Source organism: Taudactylus pleione, unplaced genomic scaffold (genome assembly GCF_031769625.1).
Source record: "Taudactylus pleione unplaced genomic scaffold, aTauple2 ptg000267l, whole genome shotgun sequence".
Taxonomy (NCBI): Eukaryota; Metazoa; Chordata; class Amphibia; order Anura; family Myobatrachidae; genus Taudactylus; species Taudactylus pleione.
This window is the reverse complement of record NW_028284669.1, coordinates 3707385-3728724: the sequence shown is the minus strand read 5'-3', so window position 1 is coordinate 3728724 and position 21340 is coordinate 3707385. Positions and strand designations below refer to the sequence as shown.

The following is a 21340-nucleotide window of genomic DNA, read 5'->3' as shown; positions in this document are numbered from 1 at the left end:
ATCCATGTGCAGGAGTGTAATGTATAGGAAGCGGTTACAGTCATTGTGTATGATCCATGTGCAGGAGTGTAATGTATAGGAAGCGGTTACAGTCATTGTGTATGATCCATGTGCAGGAGTGTAATGTATAGGAAGCGGTTACAGTCATTGTGTATGATCCATGTGCAGGAGTGTAATGTATAGGAAGCGGTTACAGTCATTGTGTATGATCCATGTGCAGGAGTGTAATGTATAGGAAGCGGTTACAGTCATTGTGTATGATCCATGTGCAGGAGTGTAATGTATAGGAAGCGGTTACAGTCATTGTGTATGTTCCATGTGCAGGAGTGTAATGTATAGGAAGCGGTTACAGTCATTGTGTATGATCCATGTGCAGGAGTGTAATGTATAGGAAGCGGTTACAGTCATTGTGTATGTTCCATGTGCAGGAGTGTAATGTATAGGAAGCGGTTACAGTCATTGTGTATGATCCATGTGCAGGAGTGTAATGTATAGGAAGCGGTTACAGTCATTGTGTATGATATATGTGCAGGAGTGTAATGTATAGGAATCGGTTACAGTCATTGTGTATGATCCATGTGCAGGAGTGTAATGTATAGGAAGCGGTTACAGTCATTGTGTATGATCCATGTGCAGGAGTGTAATGTATAGGAAGCGGTTACAGTCATTGTGTATGATCCATGTGCAGGAGTGTAATGTATAGGAAGCGGTTACAGTCATTGTGTATGATCCATGTGCAGGAGTGTAATGTATAGGAAGCGGTTACAGTCATTGTGTATGTTCCATGTGCAGGAGTGTAATGTATAGGAAGCGGTTACAGTCATTGTGTATGATCCATGTGCAGGAGTGTTATGTATAGGAAGCGGTTACAGTCATTGTGTATGATCCATGTGCAGGAGTGTAATGTATAGGAAGCGGTTACAGTCATTGTGTATGATATATGTGCAGGAGTGTAATGTATAGGAAGCGGTTACAGTCATTGTGTATGATCCATGTGCAGGAGTGTAATGTATAGGAAGCGGTTACAGTCATTGTGTATGTTCCATGTGCAGGAGTGTAATGTATAGGAAGCGGTTACAGTCATTGTGTATGTTCCATGTGCAGGATTGTAATGTATAGGAAGCGGTTACAGTCATTGTGTATGATCCATGTGCAGGAGTGTAATGTATAGGAAGCGGTTACAGTCATTGTGTATGATCCATGTGCAGGAGTGTAATGTATAGGAAGCGTTTACAGTCATTGTGTATGATCCATGTGCAGGAGTGTAATGTATAGGAGGCGGTTACAGTCATTGTGTATAATCCATGTGCAGGAGTGTAATGTATAGGAAGCGGTTACAGTCATTGTGTATGTTCCATGTGCAGGATTGTAATGTATAGGAAGCGGTTACAGTCATTGTGTATGTTCCATGTGCAGGAGTGTAATGTATAGGAAGCGGTTACAGTCATTGTGTATGATCCATGTGCAGGAGTGTAATGTATAGGAAGCGGTTACAGTCATTGTGTATGATCCATGTGCAGGATTGTAATGTATAGGAAGCGGTTACAGTCATTGTGTATGATCCATGTGCAGGAGTGTAATGTATAGGAAGCGGTTACAGTCATTGTGTATGATCCATGTGCAGGAGTGTAATGTATAGGAAGCGGTTACAGTCATTGTGTATGATCCATGTGCAGGAGTGTAATGTATAGGAAGCGGTTACAGTCATTGTGTATGATCCATGTGCAGGAGTGTAATGTATAGGAAGTTGTTACAGTCATTGTGTATGTTCCATGTGCAGGAGTGTAATGTATAGGAAGCGGTTACAGTCATTGTGTATGATCCATGTGCAGGAGTGTAATGTATAGGAAGCGGTTACAGTCATTGTGTATGATCCATGTGCAGGAGTGTAATGTATAGGAAGCGGTTACAGTCATTGTGTATGATCCATGTGCAGGAGTGTAATGTATAGGAAGCGGTTACAGTCATTGTGTATGATCCATGTGCAGGAGTGTAATGTATAGGAAGCGGTTACAGTCATTGTGTATGATCCATGTGCAGGAGTGTAATGTATAGGAAGCGGTTACAGTCATTGTGTATGATCCATGTGCAGGAGTGTAATGTATAGGAAGCGGTTACAGTCATTGTGTATGATCCATGTGCAGGAGTGTAATGTATAGGAAGCGGTTACAGTCATTGTGTATGATCCATGTGCAGGAGTGTAATGTATAGGAAGCGGTTACAGTCATTGTGTATGATATATGTGCAGGAGTGTAATGTATAGGAAGCGGTTACAGTCATTGTGTATGTTCCATGTGCAGGAGTGTAATGTATAGGAAGCGGTTACAGTCATTGTGTATGTTCCATGTGCAGGATTGTAATGTATAGGAAGCGGTTACAGTCATTGTGTATGTTCCATGTGCAGGAGTGTAATGTATAGGAAGCGGTTACAGTCATTGTGTATGATCCATGTGCAGGAGTGTAATGTATAGGAAGCGGTTACAGTCATTGTGTATGATCCATGTGCAGGAGTGTAATGTATAGGAAGCGGTTACAGTCATTGTGTATGATCCATGTGCAGGAGTGTAATGTTTAGGAAGCGGTTACAGTCATTGTGTATGTTCCATGTGCAGGAGTGTAATGTATAGGAAGCGGTTACAGTCATTGTGTATGATCCATGTGCAGGAGTGTAATGTATAGGAAGCGGTTACAGTCATTGTGTATGTTCCATGTGCAGGAGTGTAATGTATAGGAAGCGTTTACAGTCATTCTGTATGATCCATGTGCAGGAGTGTAATGTATAGGAAGCGGTTACAGTCATTGTGTATGATCCATGTGCAGGAGTGTAATGTATAGGAAGCGGTTACAGTCATTGTGTATGATCCATGTGCAGGAGTGTAATGTATAGGAAGCGGTTACAGTCATTGTGTATGATCCATGTGCAGGAGTGTAATGTATAGGAAGCGGTTACAGTCATTGTGTATGATCCATGTGCAGGAGTGTAATGTATAGGAAGCGGTTACAGTCATTGTGTATGTTCCATGTGCAGGATTGTAATGTATAGGAAGCGGTTACAGTCATTGTGTATGTTCCATGTGCAGGAGTGTAATGTATAGGAAGCGGTTACAGTCATTGTGTATGATCCATGTGCAGGAGTGTAATGTATAGGAAGCGGTTACAGTCATTGTGTATGATCCATGTGCAGAAGTGTAATGTATAGGAAGCGGTTACAGTCATTGTGTATGTTCCATGTGCAGGAGTGTAATGTATAGGAAGCGGTTACAGTCATTGTGTATGATCCATGTGCAGGAGTGTAATGTATAGGAAGCGGTTACAGTCATTGTGTATGATCCATGTGCAGGAGTGTAATGTATAGGAAGCGGTTACAGTCATTGTGTATGTTCCATGTGCAGGAGTGTAATGTATAGGAAGCGGTTACAGTCATTGTGTATGATCCATGTGCAGGAGTGTAATGTATAGGAAGCGGTTACAGTCATTGTGTATGATCCATGTGCAGGAGTGTAATGTATAGGAAGCGGTTACAGTCATTGTGTATGTTCCATGTGCAGGAGTGTTATGTATAGGAAGCGGTTACAGTCATTGTGTATGATCCATGTGCAGGAGTGTAATGTATAGGAAGCGGTTACAGTCATTGTGTATGATCCATGTGCAGGAGTGTAATGTATAGGAAGCGGTTACAGTCATTGTGTATGTTCCATGTGCAGGAGTGTAATGTATAGGAAGCGGTTACAGTCATTGTGTATGATCCATGTGCAGGATTGTAATGTATAGGAAGCGGTTACAGTCATTGTGTATGATCCATGTGCAGGAGTGTAATGTATAGGAAGCGGTTACAGTCATTGTGTATGTTCCATGTGCAGGAGTGTAATGTATAGGAGGCGGTTACAGTCATTGTGTATGATCCATGTGCAGGAGTGTAATGTATAGGAAGCGGTTACAGTCATTGTGTATGTTCCATGTGCAGGAGTGTAATGTATAGGAAGCGGTTACAGTCATTGTGTATGATCCATGTGCAGGAGTGTAATGTATAGGAAGCGGTTACAGTCATTGTGTATGATCCATGTGCAGGATTGTAATGTATAGGAAGCGGTTACAGTCATTGTGTATGATCCATGTGCAGGAGTGTAATGTATAGGAAGCGGTTACAGTCATTGTGTATGATCCATGTGCAGGAGTGTAATGTATAGGAAGCGGTTACAGTCATTGTGTATGTTCCATGTGCAGGAGTGTAATGTATAGGAAGCGGTTACAGTCATTGTGTATGATCCATGTGCAGGAGTGTAATGTATAGGAAGCGGTTACAGTCATTGTGTATGATCCATGTGCAGGAGTGTAATGTATAGGAAGCGGTTACAGTCATTGTGTATGATCCATGTGCAGGATTGTAATGTATAGGAAGCGGTTACAGTCATTGTGTATGATCCATGTGCAGGAGTGTAATGTATAGGAAGCGGTTACAGTCATTGTGTATGTTCCATGTGCAGGAGTGTAATGTATAGGAAGCGGTTACAGTCATTGTGTATGTTCCATGTGCAGGAGTGTAATGTATAGGAAGCGGTTACAGTCATTGTGTATGATCCATGTGCAGGAGTGTAATGTATAGGAAGCGGTTACAGTCATTGTGTATGATCCATGTGCAGGAGTGTAATGTATAGGAAGCGGTTACAGTCATTGTGTATGATCCATGTGCAGGAGTGTAATGTATAGGAAGCGGTTACAGTCATTGTGTATGATCCATGTGCAGGAGTGTAATGTATAGGAAGCGGTTACAGTCATTGTGTATGATCCATGTGCAGGAGTGTAATGTATAGGAAGCGGTTACAGTCATTGTGTATGATCCATGTGCAGGAGTGTAATGTATAGGAAGCGGTTACAGTCATTGTGTATGTTCCATGTGCAGGAGTGTAATGTATAGGAAGCGGTTACAGTCATTGTGTATGTTCCATGTGCAGGAGTGTAATGTATAGGAAGCGGTTACAGTCATTGTGTATGATCCATGTGCAGGAGTGTAATGTATAGGAAGCGGTTACAGTCATTGTGTATGATCCATGTGCAGGAGTGTAATGTATAGGAAGCGGTTACAGTCATTGTGTATGATCCATGTGCAGGAGTGTAATGTATAGGAAGCGGTTACAGTCATTGTGTATGATCCATGTGCAGGAGTGTAATGTATAGGAAGCGGTTACAGTCATTGTGTATGTTCCATGTGCAGTAGTGTAATGTATAGGAAGCGGTTACAGTCATTGTGTATGTTCCATGTGCAGGAGTGTAATGTATAGGAAGCGGTTACAGTCATTGTGTATGTTCCATGTGCAGGAGTGTAATGTATAGGAAGCGGTTACAGTCATTGTGTATGATCCATGTGCAGGAGTGTAATGTATAGGAAGCGGTTACAGTCATTGTGTATGTTCCATGTGCAGGAGTGTAATGTATAGGAAGCGGTTACAGTCATTGTGTATGATCCATGTGCAGGAGTGTAATGTATAGGAAGCGGTTACAGTCATTGTGTATGATCCATGTGCAGGAGTGTAATGTATAGGAAGCGGTTACAGTCATTGTGTATGTTCCATGTGCAGGAGTGTAATGTATAGGAAGCGGTTACAGTCATTGTGTATGATCCATGTGCAGGAGTGTAATGTATAGGAAGCGGTTACAGTCATTGTGTATGATCCATGTGCAGGAGTGTAATGTATAGGAAGTTGTTACAGTCATTGTGTATGATCCATGTGCAGGAGTGTAATGTATAGGAAGCGGTTACAGTCATTGTGTATGTTCCATGTGCAGGAGTGTAATGTATAGGAAGCGGTTACAGTCATTGTGTATGATCCATGTGCAGGAGTGTAATGTATAGGAAGCGGTTACAGTCATTGTGTATGATCCATGTGCAGGAGTGTTATGTATAGGAAGCGGTTACAGTCATTGTGTATGATCCATGTGCAGGAGTGTAATGTATAGGAAGCGGTTACAGTCATTGTGTATGATCCATGTGCAGGAGTGTAATGTATAGGAAGCGGTTACAGTCATTGTGTATGATATATGTGCAGGAGTGTAATGTATAGGAATCGGTTACAGTCATTGTGTATGATCCATGTGCAGGAGTGTTATGTATAGGAAGCGGTTACAGTCATTGTGTATGATCCATGTGCAGGAGTGTAATGTATAGGAGGCGGTTACAGTCATTGTGTATGTTCCATGTGCAGGAGTGTAATGTATAGGAAGCGGTTACAGTCATTGTGTATGATCCATGTGCAGGAGTGTAATGTATAGGAAGCGGTTACAGTCATTGTGTATGATCCATGTGCAGGAGTGTAATGTATAGGAAGCGGTTACAGTCATTGTGTATGATCCATGTGCAGGAGTGTAATGTATAGGAAGCGGTTACAGTCATTGTGTATGATCCATGTGCAGGAGTGTAATGTATAGGAAGCGGTTACAGTCATTGTGTATGATATATGTGCAGGAGTGTTATGTATAGGAAGCGGTTACAGTCATTGTGTATGTTCCATGTGCAGGATTGTAATGTATAGGAAGCGGTTACAGTCATTGTGTATGATCCATGTGCAGGATTGTAATGTATAGGAAGCGGTTACAGTCATTGTGTATGATCCATGTGCAGGAGTGTAATGTATAGGAAGCGGTTACAGTCATTGTGTATGATCCATGTGCAGGAGTGTAATGTATAGGAAGCGGTTACAGTCATTGTGTATGATCCATGTGCAGGAGTGTAATGTATAGGAAGCGGTTACAGTCATTGTGTATGTTCCATGTGCAGGAGTGTAATGTATAGGAAGCGGTTACAGTCATTGTGTATGATCCATGTGCAGGATTGTAATGTATAGGAAGCGGTTACAGTCATTGTGTATGTTCCATGTGCAGGAGTGTAATGTATAGGAAGCGGTTACAGTCATTGTGTATGATCCATGTGCAGGAGTGTAATGTATAGGAAGCGGTTACAGTCATTGTGTATGATCCATGTGCAGGAGTGTAATGTATAGGAAGCGGTTACAGTCATTGTGTATGATCCATGTGCAGGAGTGTAATGTATAGGAAGCGGTTACAGTCATTGTGTATGATCCATGTGCAGGAGTGTAATGTATAGGAAGCGGTTACAGTCATTGTGTATGATATATGTGCAGGAGTGTAATGTATAGGAAGCGGTTACAGTCATTGTGTATGATCCATGTGCAGGAGTGTAATGTATAGGAAGCGGTTACAGTCATTGTGTATGTTCCATGTGCAGGAGTGTAATGTATAGGAAGCGGTTACAGTCATTGTGTATGATCCATGTGCAGGAGTGTAATGTATAGGAAGCGGTAACAGTCATTGTGTATGATCCATGTGCAGGAGTGTAATGTATAGGAAGCGGTAACAGTCATTGTGTATGATCCATGTGCAGGAGTGTAATGTATAGGAAGCGGTTACAGTCATTGTGTATGATCCATGTGCAGGAGTGTAATGTATAGGAAGCGGTTACAGTCATTGTGTATGATCCATGTGCAGGAGTGTAATGTATAGGAAGCGGTTACAGTCATTGTGTATGATCCATGTGCAGGAGTGTAATGTATAGGAAGCGGTTACAGTCATTGTGTATGATCCATGTGCAGGAGTGTAATGTATAGGAGGCGGTTACAGTCATTGTGTATGTTCCATGTGCAGGAGTGTAATGTATAGGAAGCGGTTACAGTCATTGTGTATGATCCATGTGCAGGAGTGTAATGTATAGGAAGCGGTTACAGTCATTGTGTATGATCCATGTGCAGGAGTGTAATGTATAGGAAGCGGTTACAGTCATTGTGTATGATCCATGTGCAGGAGTGTAATGTATAGGAAGCGGTTACAGTCATTGTGTATGTTCCATGTGCAGGAGTGTAATGTATAGGAAGCGGTTACAGTCATTGTGTATGATCCATGTGCAGGAGTGTAATGTATAGGAAGCGGTAACAGTCATTGTGTATGATCCATGTGCAGGAGTGTAATGTATAGGAAGCGGTAACAGTCATTGTGTATGATCCATGTGCAGGATAAGGTGGACGCTGCCGTGAAGCAGCTTCTGGAGCTGAAGAACCAGTACAAGGCTCTGACTGGGACGGAATACAAACCAGTGTCCACCACCGGCGGCTCCGAGGAGAAAAAGCCAAAAGAGGACAAGAAGCAGAAAGACAAAGAGAACAAGTCGGAAAAGCAGAACAAGCAGCCAAAACAGGGCGACCGTCAGAAGAAGGAACCTGGGAATGACCCTTCAGGGGGAGGAGCTGGTGAGGGGCAGGGCCCTAAGAAACAGACCAGGTATGTCTGGATTTCTTATTAAGATGTCACTTCATAATACTGTTTGGGGATATTATGCTGCATTTAAGGATCTTAGAGAGCAAAAAAGAAGTGTTACTAAAAGCATGTATCCCAAATATATATATTGAATCTGTTTATACGTCATTCTGTCCTGTGATAAACAACCTACTAGGCAGCAGCGCGATTTCATATGGAAGTGTCCACATCCGGACGCTAGCCGGGGGCGCCGTTGTGACGCTAGCCGGGGGCGCCGTTGTGACGCTAGCCGGGGGCGCCGTTGTGACGCTAGCCGGGGGCGCCGTTGTGACGCTAGCCGGGGGCGCCGTTGTGACGCTAGCCGGGGGCGCCGTTGTGACGCTAGCCGGGGGCGCCGTTGTGACGCTAGCCGGGGGCGCCGTTGTGACGCTAGCCTTAAACTGTGCTCTTTCCTTTTTCATCCACCTGAGGGATGACATTACCTCTGGGTTATGTATAGTGTGCTAAGTCGGGCAGGAACTAATAAAAACTCTCTCCCACCCCCTATATAATCCCTCCCCATCCACTAGAACCTCAGTCTTGTTTTTAGTGCCTTGGTGTAAGGCACGAGCTAGGTCCTTGCTTTTAGTTAGGTTTAATTTCTTTATTTTGCTGTGTGGTTTGGGTGGTTAGTTCCTGGCACCAGGTGATGAGCACTAGCAGAGGGGGAGTTAGATAGAATAGAGGACGCTGTGTGGTTTGGGTGGTTAGTACCTGGCACCAGGTGACGAGCACTAGCAGAGGGGGAGTTAGATAGAATAGAGGATGCTGTGTGGTTTGGGTGGTTAGTACCTGGCACCAGGTGACGAGCACTAGCAGAGGGGGAGTTAGATAGAATAGAGGACGCTGTGTGGTTTGGGTGGTTAGTTCCTGGCACCAGGTGACGAGCACTAGCAGAGGGGGAGTTAGATAGAATAGAGGATGCTGTGTGGTTTGGGTGGTTAGTTCCTGGCACCAGGTGACGAGCACTAGCAGAGTGGGAGTTGGATAGAATAGAGGATGCTGTGTGGTTTGGGTGGTTAGTTCCTGGCACCAGGTGATGAGCACTAGCAGAGGGGGAGTTAGATAGAATAGAGGATGCTGTGTGGTTTGGGTGGTTAGTTCCTGGCACCAGGTGACGAGCACTAGCAGAGTGGGAGTCGGATAGAATAGAGGTTGCTGTGTGGTTTGGGTGGTTAGTTCCTGGCACCAGGTGATGAGCACTAGCAGAGGGGGAGTTAGATAGAATAGAGGACGCTGTGTGGTTTGGGTGGTTAGTACCTGGCACCAGGTGACGAGCACTAGCAGAGGGGGAGTTAGATAGAATAGAGGACGCTGTGTGGTTTGGGTGGTTAGTACCTGGCACCAGGTGACGAGCACTAGCAGAGGGGGAGTTAGATAGAATAGAGGTTGCTGTGTGGTTTGGGTGGTTAGTTCCTGGCACCAGGTGACGAGCACTAGCAGAGTGGGAGTTGGATAGAATAGAGGTTGCTGTGTGGTTTGGGTGGTTAGTTCCTGGCACCAGGTGACGAGCACTAGCAGAGGGGGAGTTAGATAGAATAGAGGATGCTGTGTGGTTTGGGTGGTTAGTTCCTGGCACCAGGTGACGAGCACTAGCAGAGGGGGAGTTAGATAAAATAGAGGATGCTGTGTGGTTTGGGTGGTTAGTTCCTGGCACCAGGTGACGAGCACTAGCAGAGTGGGAGTTAGATAGAATAGAGGACGCTGTGTGGTTTGGGTGGTTAGTTCCTGGCACCAGGTGACGAGCACTAGCAGAGGGGGAGTTAGATAGAATAGAGGATGCTGTGTGGTTTGGGTGGTTAGTTCCTGGCACCAGGTGACGAGCACTAGCAGAGGGGGAGTCGGATAGAATAGAGGATGCTGTGTGGTTTGGGTGGTTCCTGGCACCAGGTGATGAGCACTAGCAGAGGGGGTGTTAGATAGAATAGAGGTCGCTGTGTGGTTTGGGTGGTTAGTTCCTGGCACCAGGTGATGAGCACTAGCAGAGGGGGAGTTAGATAGAATAGAGGATGCTGTGTGGTTTGGGTGGTTAGTTCCTGGCACCAGGTGATGAGCACTAGCAGAGGGGGAGTTAGATGGAATAGAGGACGCTGTGTGGTTTGGGTGGTTAGTTCCTGGCACCAGGTGACGAGCACTAGCAGAGGGGGAGTTAGATGGAATAGAGGACGCTGTGTGGTTTGGGTGGTTAGTTCCTGGCACCAGGTGACGAGCACTAGCAGAGTGGGAGTTAGATAGAATAGAGGACGCTGTGTGGTTTGGGTGGTTAGTTCCTGGCACCAGGTGATGAGCACTAGCAGAGGGGGAGTTAGATAGAATAGAGGACGCTGTGTGGTTTGGGTGGTTAGTTCCTGGCACCAGGTGATGAGCACTAGCAGAGGGGGTGTTAGATAGAATAGAGGATGCTGTGTGGTTTGGATGGTTAGTTCCTGGCACCAGATGACGAGCACTAGCAGAGGGGGAGTCGGATAGAATAGAGGTTGCTGTGTGGTTTGGGTGGTTAGTTCCTGGCACCAGGTGACGAGCACTAGCAGAGGGGGTGTTAGATAGAATAGAGGATGCTGTGTGGTTTGGGTGGTTAGATCCTGGCACCAGGTGACGAGCACTAGCAGAGGGGGTGTTAGATAGAATAGAGGACGCTGTGTGGTTTGGGTGGTTAGTTCCTTGCACCAGGTGATGAGCACTAGCAGAGGGGGAGTTAGATAGAATAGAGGATGCTGTGTGGTTTGGATGGTTAGTTCCTGGCACCAGGTGACGAGCACTAGCAGAGGGGGAGTTAGATAGAATAGAGGATGCTGTGTGGTTTGGGTGGTTAGTTCCTGGCACCAGGTGATGAGCACTAGCAGAGTGGGAGTTAGATGGAATAGAGGACGCTGTGTGGTTTGGGTGGTTAGATCCTGGCACCAGGTGACGAGCACTAGCAGAGGGGGAGTTAGATAGAATAGAGGATGCTGTGTGGTTTGGGTGGTTAGTTCCTGGCACCAGGTGATGAGCACTAGCAGAGGGGGTGTTAGATAGAATAGAGGACGCTGTGTGGTTTGGGTGGTTAGTTCCTGGCACCAGGTGACGAGCACTAGCAGAGTGGGAGTTAGATAGAATAGAGGATGCTGTGTGGTTTGGGTGGTTAGTTCCTGGCACCAGGTGACGAGCACTAGCAGAGGGGGTGTTAGATAGAATAGAGGTTGCTGTGTGGTTTGGGTGGTTAGTTCCTGGCACCAGGTGACGAGCACTATCAGAGGGGGTGTTAGATAGAATAGAGGATGCTGTGTGGTTTGGGTGGTTAGTTCCTGGCACCAGGTGACGAGCACTAGCAGAGGGGGAGTTAGATAGAATAGAGGTTGCTGTGTAGTTTGGGTGGTTAGTTCCTGGCACCAGGTGACGAGCACTAGCAGAGGGGGTGTTAGATAGAATAGAGGTTGCTGTGTAGTTTGGGTGGTTAGTTCCTGGCACCAGGTGATGAGCACTAGCAGAGGGGGTGTTAGATAGAATAGAGGTTGCTGTGTAGTTTGGGTGGTTAGTTCCTGGCACCAGGTGATGAGCACTAGCAGAGTGGGAGTCGGATAGAATAGAGGTTGCTGTGTGGTTTGGGTGGTTCCTGGCACCAGGTGATGAGCACTAGCAGAGGGGGTGTTAGATAGAATAGAGGTCGCTGTGTGGTTTGGGTGGTTAGTTCCTGGCACCAGGTGATGAGCACTAGCAGAGTGGGAGTTAGATGGAATAGAGGATGCTGTGTGGTTTGGGTGGTTAGTTCCTGACACCAGGTGACGAGCACTAGCAGAGGGGGAGTTAGATAGAATAGAGGACGCTGTGTGGTTTGGGTGGTTAGTTCCTGACACCAGGTGACGAGCACTAGCAGAGGGGGAGTTGGATAGAATAGAGGACGCTGTGTGGTTTGGGTGGTTCCCGGCACCAGGTGACGAGCACTAGCAGAGGGAAAGTTAGATAGAATAGAGGATGCTGTGTGGTTTGGGTGGTTAGTTCCTGGCACCAGGTGATGAGCACTAGCAGAGTGGGAGTTAGATAGAATAGAGGATGCTGTGTGGTTTGGGTGGTTCCTGGCACCAGGTGACGAGCACTAGCAGAGTGGGAGTTGGATAGAATAGAGGATGCTGTGTGGTTTGGGTGGTTAGTTCCTGGCACCAGGTGACGAGCACTAGCAGAGGCGGAGTTAGATAGAATAGAGGACGCTGTGTGGTTTGGGTGGTTAGTTCCTGGCACCAGGTGACGAGCACTAGCAGAGGGGGAGTTGGATAGAATAGAGGACGCTGTGTGGTTTGGGTGGTTCCCGGCACCAGGTGACGAACACTAGCAGAGTGGGAGTTAGATAGAATAGAGGATGCTGTGTGGTTTGGGTGGTTAGTTCCTGGCACCAGGTGACGAGCACTAGCAGAGGGGGAGTCGGATAGAATAGAGGTTGCTGTGTGGTTTGGGTGGTTAGTTCCTGGCACCAGGTGATGAGCACTAGCAGAGGGGGAGTTAGATAGAATAGAGGATGCTGTGTGGTTTGGGTGGTTAGTTCCTGGCACCAGGTGACGAGCACTAGCAGAGGGGGAGTTAGATAGAATAGAGGATGCTGTGTGGTTTGGGTGGTTAGTTCCTGGCACCAGGTGACGAGCACTAGCAGAGGGGGAGTTAGATAGAATAGAGGACGCTGTGTGGTTTGGGTGGTTAGTTCCTGGCACCAGGTGATGAGCACTAGCAGAGTGTGAGTTAGATAGAATAGAGGACGCTGTGTGGTTTGGGTGGTTAGTTCCTGGCACCAGGTGACGAGCACTAGCAGAGGGGGAGTTAGATAGAATAGAGGTCGCTGTGTGGTTTGGGTGGTTAGTTCCTGGCACCAGGTGACGAGCACTAGCAGAGGGGGTGTTAGATAGAATAGAGGATGCTGTGTGGTTTGGGTGGTTAGTTCCTGGCACCAGATGACGAGCACTAGCAGAGTGGGAGTTAGATAGAATAGAGGATGCTGTGTGGTTTGGGTGGTTAGTTCCTGGCACCAGGTGACGAGCACTAGCAGAGTGGGAGTTAGATAGAATAGAGGTTGCTGTGTGGTTTGGGTGGTTAGTTCCTGGCACCAGGTGACGAGCACTAGCAGAGGGGGTGTTAGATAGAATAGAGGATGCTGTGTGGTTTGGGTGGTTCCCGGCACCAGGTGACGAGCACTAGCAGAGTGGGAGTTAGATAGAATAGAGGATGCTGTGTGGTTTGGGTGGTTAGTTCCTGGCACCAGATGACGAGCACTAGCAGAGGGGGAGTTAGATAGAATAGAGGATGCTGTGTGGTTTGGGTGGTTAGTTCCTGGCACCAGGTGACGAGCACTAGCAGAGGGGGAGTCGGATAGAATAGAGGTTGCTGTGTGGTTTGGGTGGTTAGTTCCTGGCACCAGGTGATGAGCACTAGCAGAGGGGGTGTTAGATAGAATAGAGGATGCTGTGTGGTTTGGGTGGTTAGTTCCTGGCACCAGGTGATGAGCACTAGCAGAGGGGGAGTTAGATAGAATAGAGGACGCTGTGTGGTTTGGGTGGTTAGTTCCTGGCACCAGGTGATGAGCACTAGCAGAGGGGGTGTTAGATAGAATAGAGGATGCTGTGTGGTTTGGATGGTTAGTTCCTGGCACCAGGTGACGAGCACTAGCAGAGTGGGAGTCGGATAGAATAGAGGTTGCTGTGTGGTTTGGGTGGTTAGTTCCTGGCACCAGGTGACGAGCACTAGCAGAGGGGGTGTTAGATAGAATAGAGGACGCTGTGTGGTTTGGGTGGTTAGTTCCTTGCACCAGGTGATGAGCACTAGCAGAGGGGGAGTTAGATAGAATAGAGGATGCTGTGTGGTTTGGATGGTTAGTTCCTGGCACCAGGTGACGAGCACTAGCAGAGGGGGAGTTAGATAGAATAGAGGATGCTGTGTGGTTTGGGTGGTTAGTTCCTGGCACCAGGTGATGAGCACTAGCAGAGTGGGAGTTAGATGGAATAGAGGACGCTGTGTGGTTTGGGTGGTTAGATCCTGGCACCAGGTGACGAGCACTAGCAGAGGGGGAGTTAGATAGAATAGAGGATGCTGTGTGGTTTGGGTGGTTAGTTCCTGGCACCAGGTGATGAGCACTAGCAGAGGGGGTGTTAGATAGAATAGAGGACGCTGTGTGGTTTGGGTGGTTAGTTCCTGGCACCAGGTGACGAGCACTAGCAGAGTGGGAGTTAGATAGAATAGAGGATGCTGTGTGGTTTGGGTGGTTAGTTCCTGGCACCAGGTGACGAGCACTAGCAGAGGGGGTGTTAGATAGAATAGAGGTTGCTGTGTGGTTTGGGTGGTTAGTTCCTGGCACCAGGTGACGAGCACTATCAGAGGGGGTGTTAGATAGAATAGAGGATGCTGTGTGGTTTGGGTGGTTAGTTCCTGGCACCAGGTGACGAGCACTAGCAGAGGGGGAGTTAGATAGAATAGAGGTTGCTGTGTAGTTTGGGTGGTTAGTTCCTGGCACCAGGTGACGAGCACTAGCAGAGGGGGTGTTAGATAGAATAGAGGTTGCTGTGTAGTTTGGGTGGTTAGTTCCTGGCACCAGGTGATGAGCACTAGCAGAGGGGGTGTTAGATAGAATAGAGGTTGCTGTGTAGTTTGGGTGGTTAGTTCCTGGCACCAGGTGATGAGCACTAGCAGAGTGGGAGTCGGATAGAATAGAGGTTGCTGTGTGGTTTGGGTGGTTCCTGGCACCAGGTGACGAGCACTAGCAGAGGGGGAGTTAGATAGAATAGAGGTTGCTGTGTAGTTTGGGTGGTTAGTTCCTGGCACCAGGTGACGAGCACTAGCAGAGGGGGTGTTAGATAGAATAGAGGTTGCTGTGTGGTTTGGATGGTTAGTTCCTGGCACCAGGTGACGAGCACTATCAGAGGGGGTGTTAGATAGAATAGAGGTCGCTGTGTGGTTTGGGTGGTTAGTTCCTGGCACCAGGTGATGAGCACTAGCAGAGTGGGAGTTAGATGGAATAGAGGATGCTGTGTGGTTTGGGTGGTTAGTTCCTGACACCAGGTGACGAGCACTAGCAGAGGGGGAGTTAGATAGAATAGAGGACGCTGTGTGGTTTGGGTGGTTAGTTCCTGACACCAGGTGACGAGCACTAGCAGAGGGGGAGTTGGATAGAATAGAGGACGCTGTGTGGTTTGGGTGGTTCCCGGCACCAGGTGACGAGCACTAGCAGAGGGAAAGTTAGATAGAATAGAGGATGCTGTGTGGTTTGGGTGGTTAGTTCCTGGCACCAGGTGATGAGCACTAGCAGAGTGGGAGTTAGATAGAATAGAGGATGCTGTGTGGTTTGGGTGGTTCCTGGCACCAGGTGACGAGCACTAGCAGAGTGGGAGTTGGATAGAATAGAGGATGCTGTGTGGTTTGGGTGGTTAGTTCCTGGCACCAGGTGACGAGCACTAGCAGAGGCGGAGTTAGATAGAATAGAGGACGCTGTGTGGTTTGGGTGGTTAGTTCCTGGCACCAGGTGACGAGCACTAGCAGAGGGGGAGTTGGATAGAATAGAGGACGCTGTGTGGTTTGGGTGGTTCCCGGCACCAGGTGACGAACACTAGCAGAGTGGGAGTTAGATAGAATAGAGGATGCTGTGTGGTTTGGGTGGTTAGTTCCTGGCACCAGGTGACGAGCACTAGCAGAGGGGGAGTCGGATAGAATAGAGGTTGCTGTGTGGTTTGGGTGGTTAGTTCCTGGCACCAGGTGATGAGCACTAGCAGAGGGGGAGTTAGATAGAATAGAGGATGCTGTGTGGTTTGGGTGGTTAGTTCCTGGCACCAGGTGACGAGCACTAGCAGAGGGGGAGTTAGATAGAATAGAGGATGCTGTGTGGTTTGGGTGGTTAGTTCCTGGCACCAGGTGACGAGCACTAGCAGAGGGGGAGTTAGATAGAATAGAGGACGCTGTGTGGTTTGGGTGGTTAGTTCCTGGCACCAGGTGATGAGCACTAGCAGAGTGTGAGTTAGATAGAATAGAGGACGCTGTGTGGTTTGGGTGGTTAGTTCCTGGCACCAGGTGACGAGCACTAGCAGAGGGGGAGTTAGATAGAATAGAGGTCGCTGTGTGGTTTGGGTGGTTAGTTCCTGGCACCAGGTGACGAGCACTAGCAGAGGGGGTGTTAGATAGAATAGAGGATGCTGTGTGGTTTGGGTGGTTAGTTCCTGGCACCAGATGACGAGCACTAGCAGAGTGGGAGTTAGATAGAATAGAGGATGCTGTGTGGTTTGGGTGGTTAGTTCCTGGCACCAGGTGACGAGCACTAGCAGAGTGGGAGTTAGATAGAATAGAGGTTGCTGTGTGGTTTGGGTGGTTAGTTCCTGGCACCAGGTGACGAGCACTAGCAGAGGGGGTGTTAGATAGAATAGAGGATGCTGTGTGGTTTGGGTGGTTCCCGGCACCAGGTGACGAGCACTAGCAGAGTGGGAGTTAGATAGAATAGAGGATGCTGTGTGGTTTGGGTGGTTAGTTCCTGGCACCAGATGACGAGCACTAGCAGAGGGGGAGTTAGATAGAATAGAGGATGCTGTGTGGTTTGGGTGGTTAGTTCCTGGCACCAGGTGACGAGCACTAGCAGAGGGGGAGTCGGATAGAATAGAGGTTGCTGTGTGGTTTGGGTGGTTAGTTCCTGGCACCAGGTGATGAGCACTAGCAGAGGGGGTGTTAGATAGAATAGAGGATGCTGTGTGGTTTGGGTGGTTAGTTCCTGGCACCAGGTGACGAGCACTAGCAGAGGGGGAGTTGGATAGAATAGAGGACGCTGTGTGGTTTGGGTGGTTAGTTCCTGGCACCAGGTGACGAGCACTAGCAGAGGGGGAGTTAGATAGAATAGAGGATGCTGTGTGGTTTGGGTGGTTAGTTCCTGGCACCAGATGACGAGCACTAGCAGAGGGGGAGTTAGATAGAATAGAGGACGCTGTGTGGTTTGGTTGCTTAGTTCCTGGCACCAGGTGACGAGCACTAGCAGAGTGGGAGTTAGATAGAATAGAGGATGCTGTGTGGTTTGGGTGGTTAGTTCCTGGCACCAGGTGACGAGCACTAGCAGAGGGGGAGTCGGATAGAATAGAGGTTGCTGTGTGGTTTGGGTGGTTAGTTCCTGGCACCAGGTGATGAGCACTAGCAGAGGGGGAGTTAGATAGAATAGAGGATGCTGTGTGGTTTGGGTGGTTAGTTCCTGGCACCAGGTGACGAGCACTAGCAGAGGGGGAGTTGGATAGAATAGAGGACGCTGTGTGGTTTGGGTGGTTAGTTCCTGGCACCAGGTGACGAGCACTAGCAGAGGGGGAGTTAGATAGAATAGAGGATGCTGTGTGGTTTGGGTGGTTAGTTCCTGGCACCAGGTGATGAGCACTAGCAGAGTGGGAGTTAGATAGAATAGAGGATGCTGTGTGGTTTGGGTGGTTAGTTCCTGGCACCAGATGACGAGCACTAGCAGAGGGGGAGTTAGATAGAATAGAGGACGCTGTGTGGTTTGGGTGGTTAGTTCCTGGCACCAGGTGACGAGCACTAGCAGAGTGGGAGTTAGATAGAATAGAGGATGCTGTGTGGTTTGGGTGGTTAGTTCCTGGCACCAGGTGACGAGCACTAGCAGAGGGGGAGTCGGATAGAATAGAGGTTGCTGTGTGGTTTGGGTGGTTAGTTCCTGGCACCAGGTGATGAGCACTAGCAGAGGGGGAGTTAGATAGAATAGAGGATGCTGTGTGGTTTGGGTGGTTAGTTCCTGGCACCAGGTGACGAGCACTAGCAGAGGGGGAGTTGGATAGAATAGAGGACGCTGTGTGGTTTGGGTGGTTAGTTCCTGGCACCAGGTGACGAGCACTAGCAGAGGGGGAGTTAGATAGAATAGAGGATGCTGTGTGGTTTGGGTGGTTAGTTCCTGGCACCAGGTGACGAGCACTAGCAGAGGGGGAGTTAGATAGAATAGAGGATGCTGTGTGGTTTGGGTGGTTAGTTCCTGGCACCAGGTGACAAGTGGGGATGTAATTTGGTAGGATAGATTATAGAGGTTATGTGGGTGGTTCTGGAGTCTGATAAGCTCTTCTGAAGAGTTGAGTTTTCAAGGAACGCTTGGAGGTTTAGAGACTAGAAGAAATTGGAGGGCATTCCACTGAGTGGGTGCAGTTATTGCATTTAACAAACTGTCCAGTATACCAAATTTCTCCAGAACAGCCTTTGCGTATCCCCAGTGTAGTCTGTTAAAAGCTTCTCTTCGTCTAATGATGGTACCAATATCTGTTCTTCCTTTTGAGTAGAGTATTCCAGTATAGACATAGCTCTGCGGATATTATCAGGGACTTGTCTATCCCTTACAAATCCCACTTGGACGGATACGATTAATTCTGGTAATAGTGGGTTCAATCTATTTGCGATAATTGTAGCATATATTTTATTATCTGTGTTTAGTAATGCTGTAGGCCTATAATATTGAGGATATACTGGTTCTTTACCTGGTTTTAGGATTGTTACTATACAGACTTCTAGCATTTCTGGAGGATATTCCCCCAGCAAGATGCCTGTCTCAAAAACTTGTAACAATAATGGAAAAGGGTCTAGAAGTTATTAGAGTATCCATCTGGTGCCGAGATTTTATCTTACCTGTAATGACCACGACTTATGTGTACGATGCCTGTAGTTAGTTCATTCATCCTTGGTAGTGCTATCTTCCATAACAAGGCTGCTATAGTCTCTTAGTTAGGTTGTATTATCTCCGAGTCTTGTTTCAGATTATATAACAGCGTATAGTACTCTGCAAAAACATTAGATATATGTAAAGGATTGGATAATTTATCTCCTGTTCTATCATATAAAGCTATTACAGAGTTCCTGCTTCTTTCACCCTGTAATTTCCTTGCTAGGAGTCCGGAAGCTCTATTTCCTCAGTGTAATATCTATAAATAAGCTTTGTGTTCCTTTTAATCAGTTATAAAGTATGTTTCCAAATCTTCCCTTATTTTCTTTAACTTGTGAGTTAGATCTTTACTTGTGGGATTAATTTTATGCTGCTTTTCTAGTTCTGGTGATTGAGACTTTAGTTCTCCCTGAGTTGTTTTTTTAAATCAGGTAATTTTTTTTATTGAAAAACAAGTTTCCAAAGTTACAAAAATACAAAATAAAGTCATCAGTTACATATATCGTAAAACATACATATGAAGAAGAGTCGTATATACCAAATAATTCTCCAAAAATATCGATATAAGCCTTTCAAAAAGATAAAATATATCCAATCATCAGGCGATATACAAAAATCAACAATACGGATAACAAAAAATTGCCTCGATAGACAGAACATACTAAGTATCAGTGATTAAGGACATGAATATATCATTATGTCAAGTAAAGCACCAACTATATGAATATCAGCTGTTTTTGGCCAAACCCAGACAAGCACATCCCACGCTCAGCAGATAGAGGGAAGAGTTATTATGTAGTCTGACAGCAGCAGTAGTTCTGCACCATCTATCCCATTTACCATGAAATTCAGACCTAATATTGCGGGATTTGAAGATATGCTTTTCCTGTCTTATCACCTACCAAGATCCTCCACTTAAGCCCATCAGGAGGGTGAGGGGCACACCTCATTCACTCTACAATGACCTTGGCCAGTGTAGATAGACACATAACATAACAGTACGATACCAGGGAGTGTGATTTTCAGGTCAAGTCCCAACAAACAAATTTCAGGGCTGAAGCTCAGTAAAGAGGGGTCCGTGGCCAGGATATCCCTCCAAACATGTTCCCCAAATATATGAACTAGCGGGCAGTCCCATAGTAATGCCAGAAACCAGCATTCTCCTCCTGACATCTAGGACAGAGAGAGTCCTCCCTAAGACCAGCAGGTTGTACAATATACTCTATGCAGGACATAAACATTTACCTGTTGATATCTAACACATGGTGTAGTGTATTAATTTGAACTTAATATTTGAGACCAATGTTCATTAGAGAGTGGACCCAAATCTGTTTCCCATTTTGACTTAAGAGGCATAAGCAATTCTGGAAATAGTCTATCATTGAGAACTGCATAGATAGAGGACACCCTACCCTTAGAGCCCAAATTAGAAACCAAGGAGAAGCCAGGAGAAGCCCAGGCAAATTGTGTATATACAGCGTGCCGTAATTGCAAGTATAGAAAAGGCTGTATTAGGAATATTAAAGTCAATTTGTAACTGCTGAAAAGACTTAAAGTTCGCACCCTCATACACTTGGCCTAGAGTCCTAACGTCCTTCAGGAGCCATATATTATCCTATGGTAGCTTAAGTAGTTCAGGATAAGATCTATTAAACCAAAGAGGGGAATCAGCATCCGTATCAGACCAATCAAAATGGACTGAGCGTAACGCCAAATTAACAGCCTGACGAAGTAAAGGGGTAACCCAGAAGCATATATACCAGGAAATATAAACCATGAATGGATAAGGAACGATCCCACCCGCTCAGCCAGGAAGCCCAGTAATGTTGGACCAGCGGAGCCAGACACCCAATCTGACAAATGGACTAAGTGAGCAGCGATGTCGTAAAACCGCAGATTAGGATGAGCCGGGCCCCCCAGACGCCCTAGATCTATAAAGGGGCATGACCCCATATAAAAGAGGAGCGTGTACTACCAATGGCAGAGAACACCCCCTCGGGGACATACACTGGAGAATGTTGCAGAATATATAGATACTTGGGTTGAATAGACATCTTGAATAAGTTTATTTGTCCTAGAACTGACAAAGGCAATTTTCTCTACACATGGACCGTCGCTTATTATTATTGTAATTGGCTATTATAGGATTAATATTTAGCTCTCCCTGAGTTCTAGTTTCCTGTCTCTTCATTCTAGGGGGTGATTTGTATTATTGACGCGTATAGATGCTTTTTGCGCACACCATAAAGTTATAGGGTTTGTATCTTCCATTGAATTATGTTTTAAGAAAATCGAATAGTGATTCTTTAATGGCTTGTTTAACCTCTATTCTAGGGGATCTCCACGTTTTAGATGTTGTTAGATTTTGCATATGATCCCATTGGAGCATATTATAGGCAGAATCTGATTGTG

The 21340-nt window shown here is 46.5% G+C and overlaps 1 protein-coding gene across 1 annotated transcript in view; it reads left to right on the top strand.

Annotated features, from left to right (window-relative positions):
* LOC148513925 (bifunctional glutamate/proline--tRNA ligase-like) overlaps positions 1–21340 on the top strand; it is a 168527-nt gene that overhangs the window by 39556 nt on the left and 107631 nt on the right. Inside the window, exon 2 of the mRNA XM_088481229.1 lies at positions 8021–8286. Within this exon, the coding sequence (XP_088337355.1) occupies positions 8021–8286 (266 nt within the window). The remainder of the gene's footprint in view (positions 1–8020; positions 8287–21340) is intronic.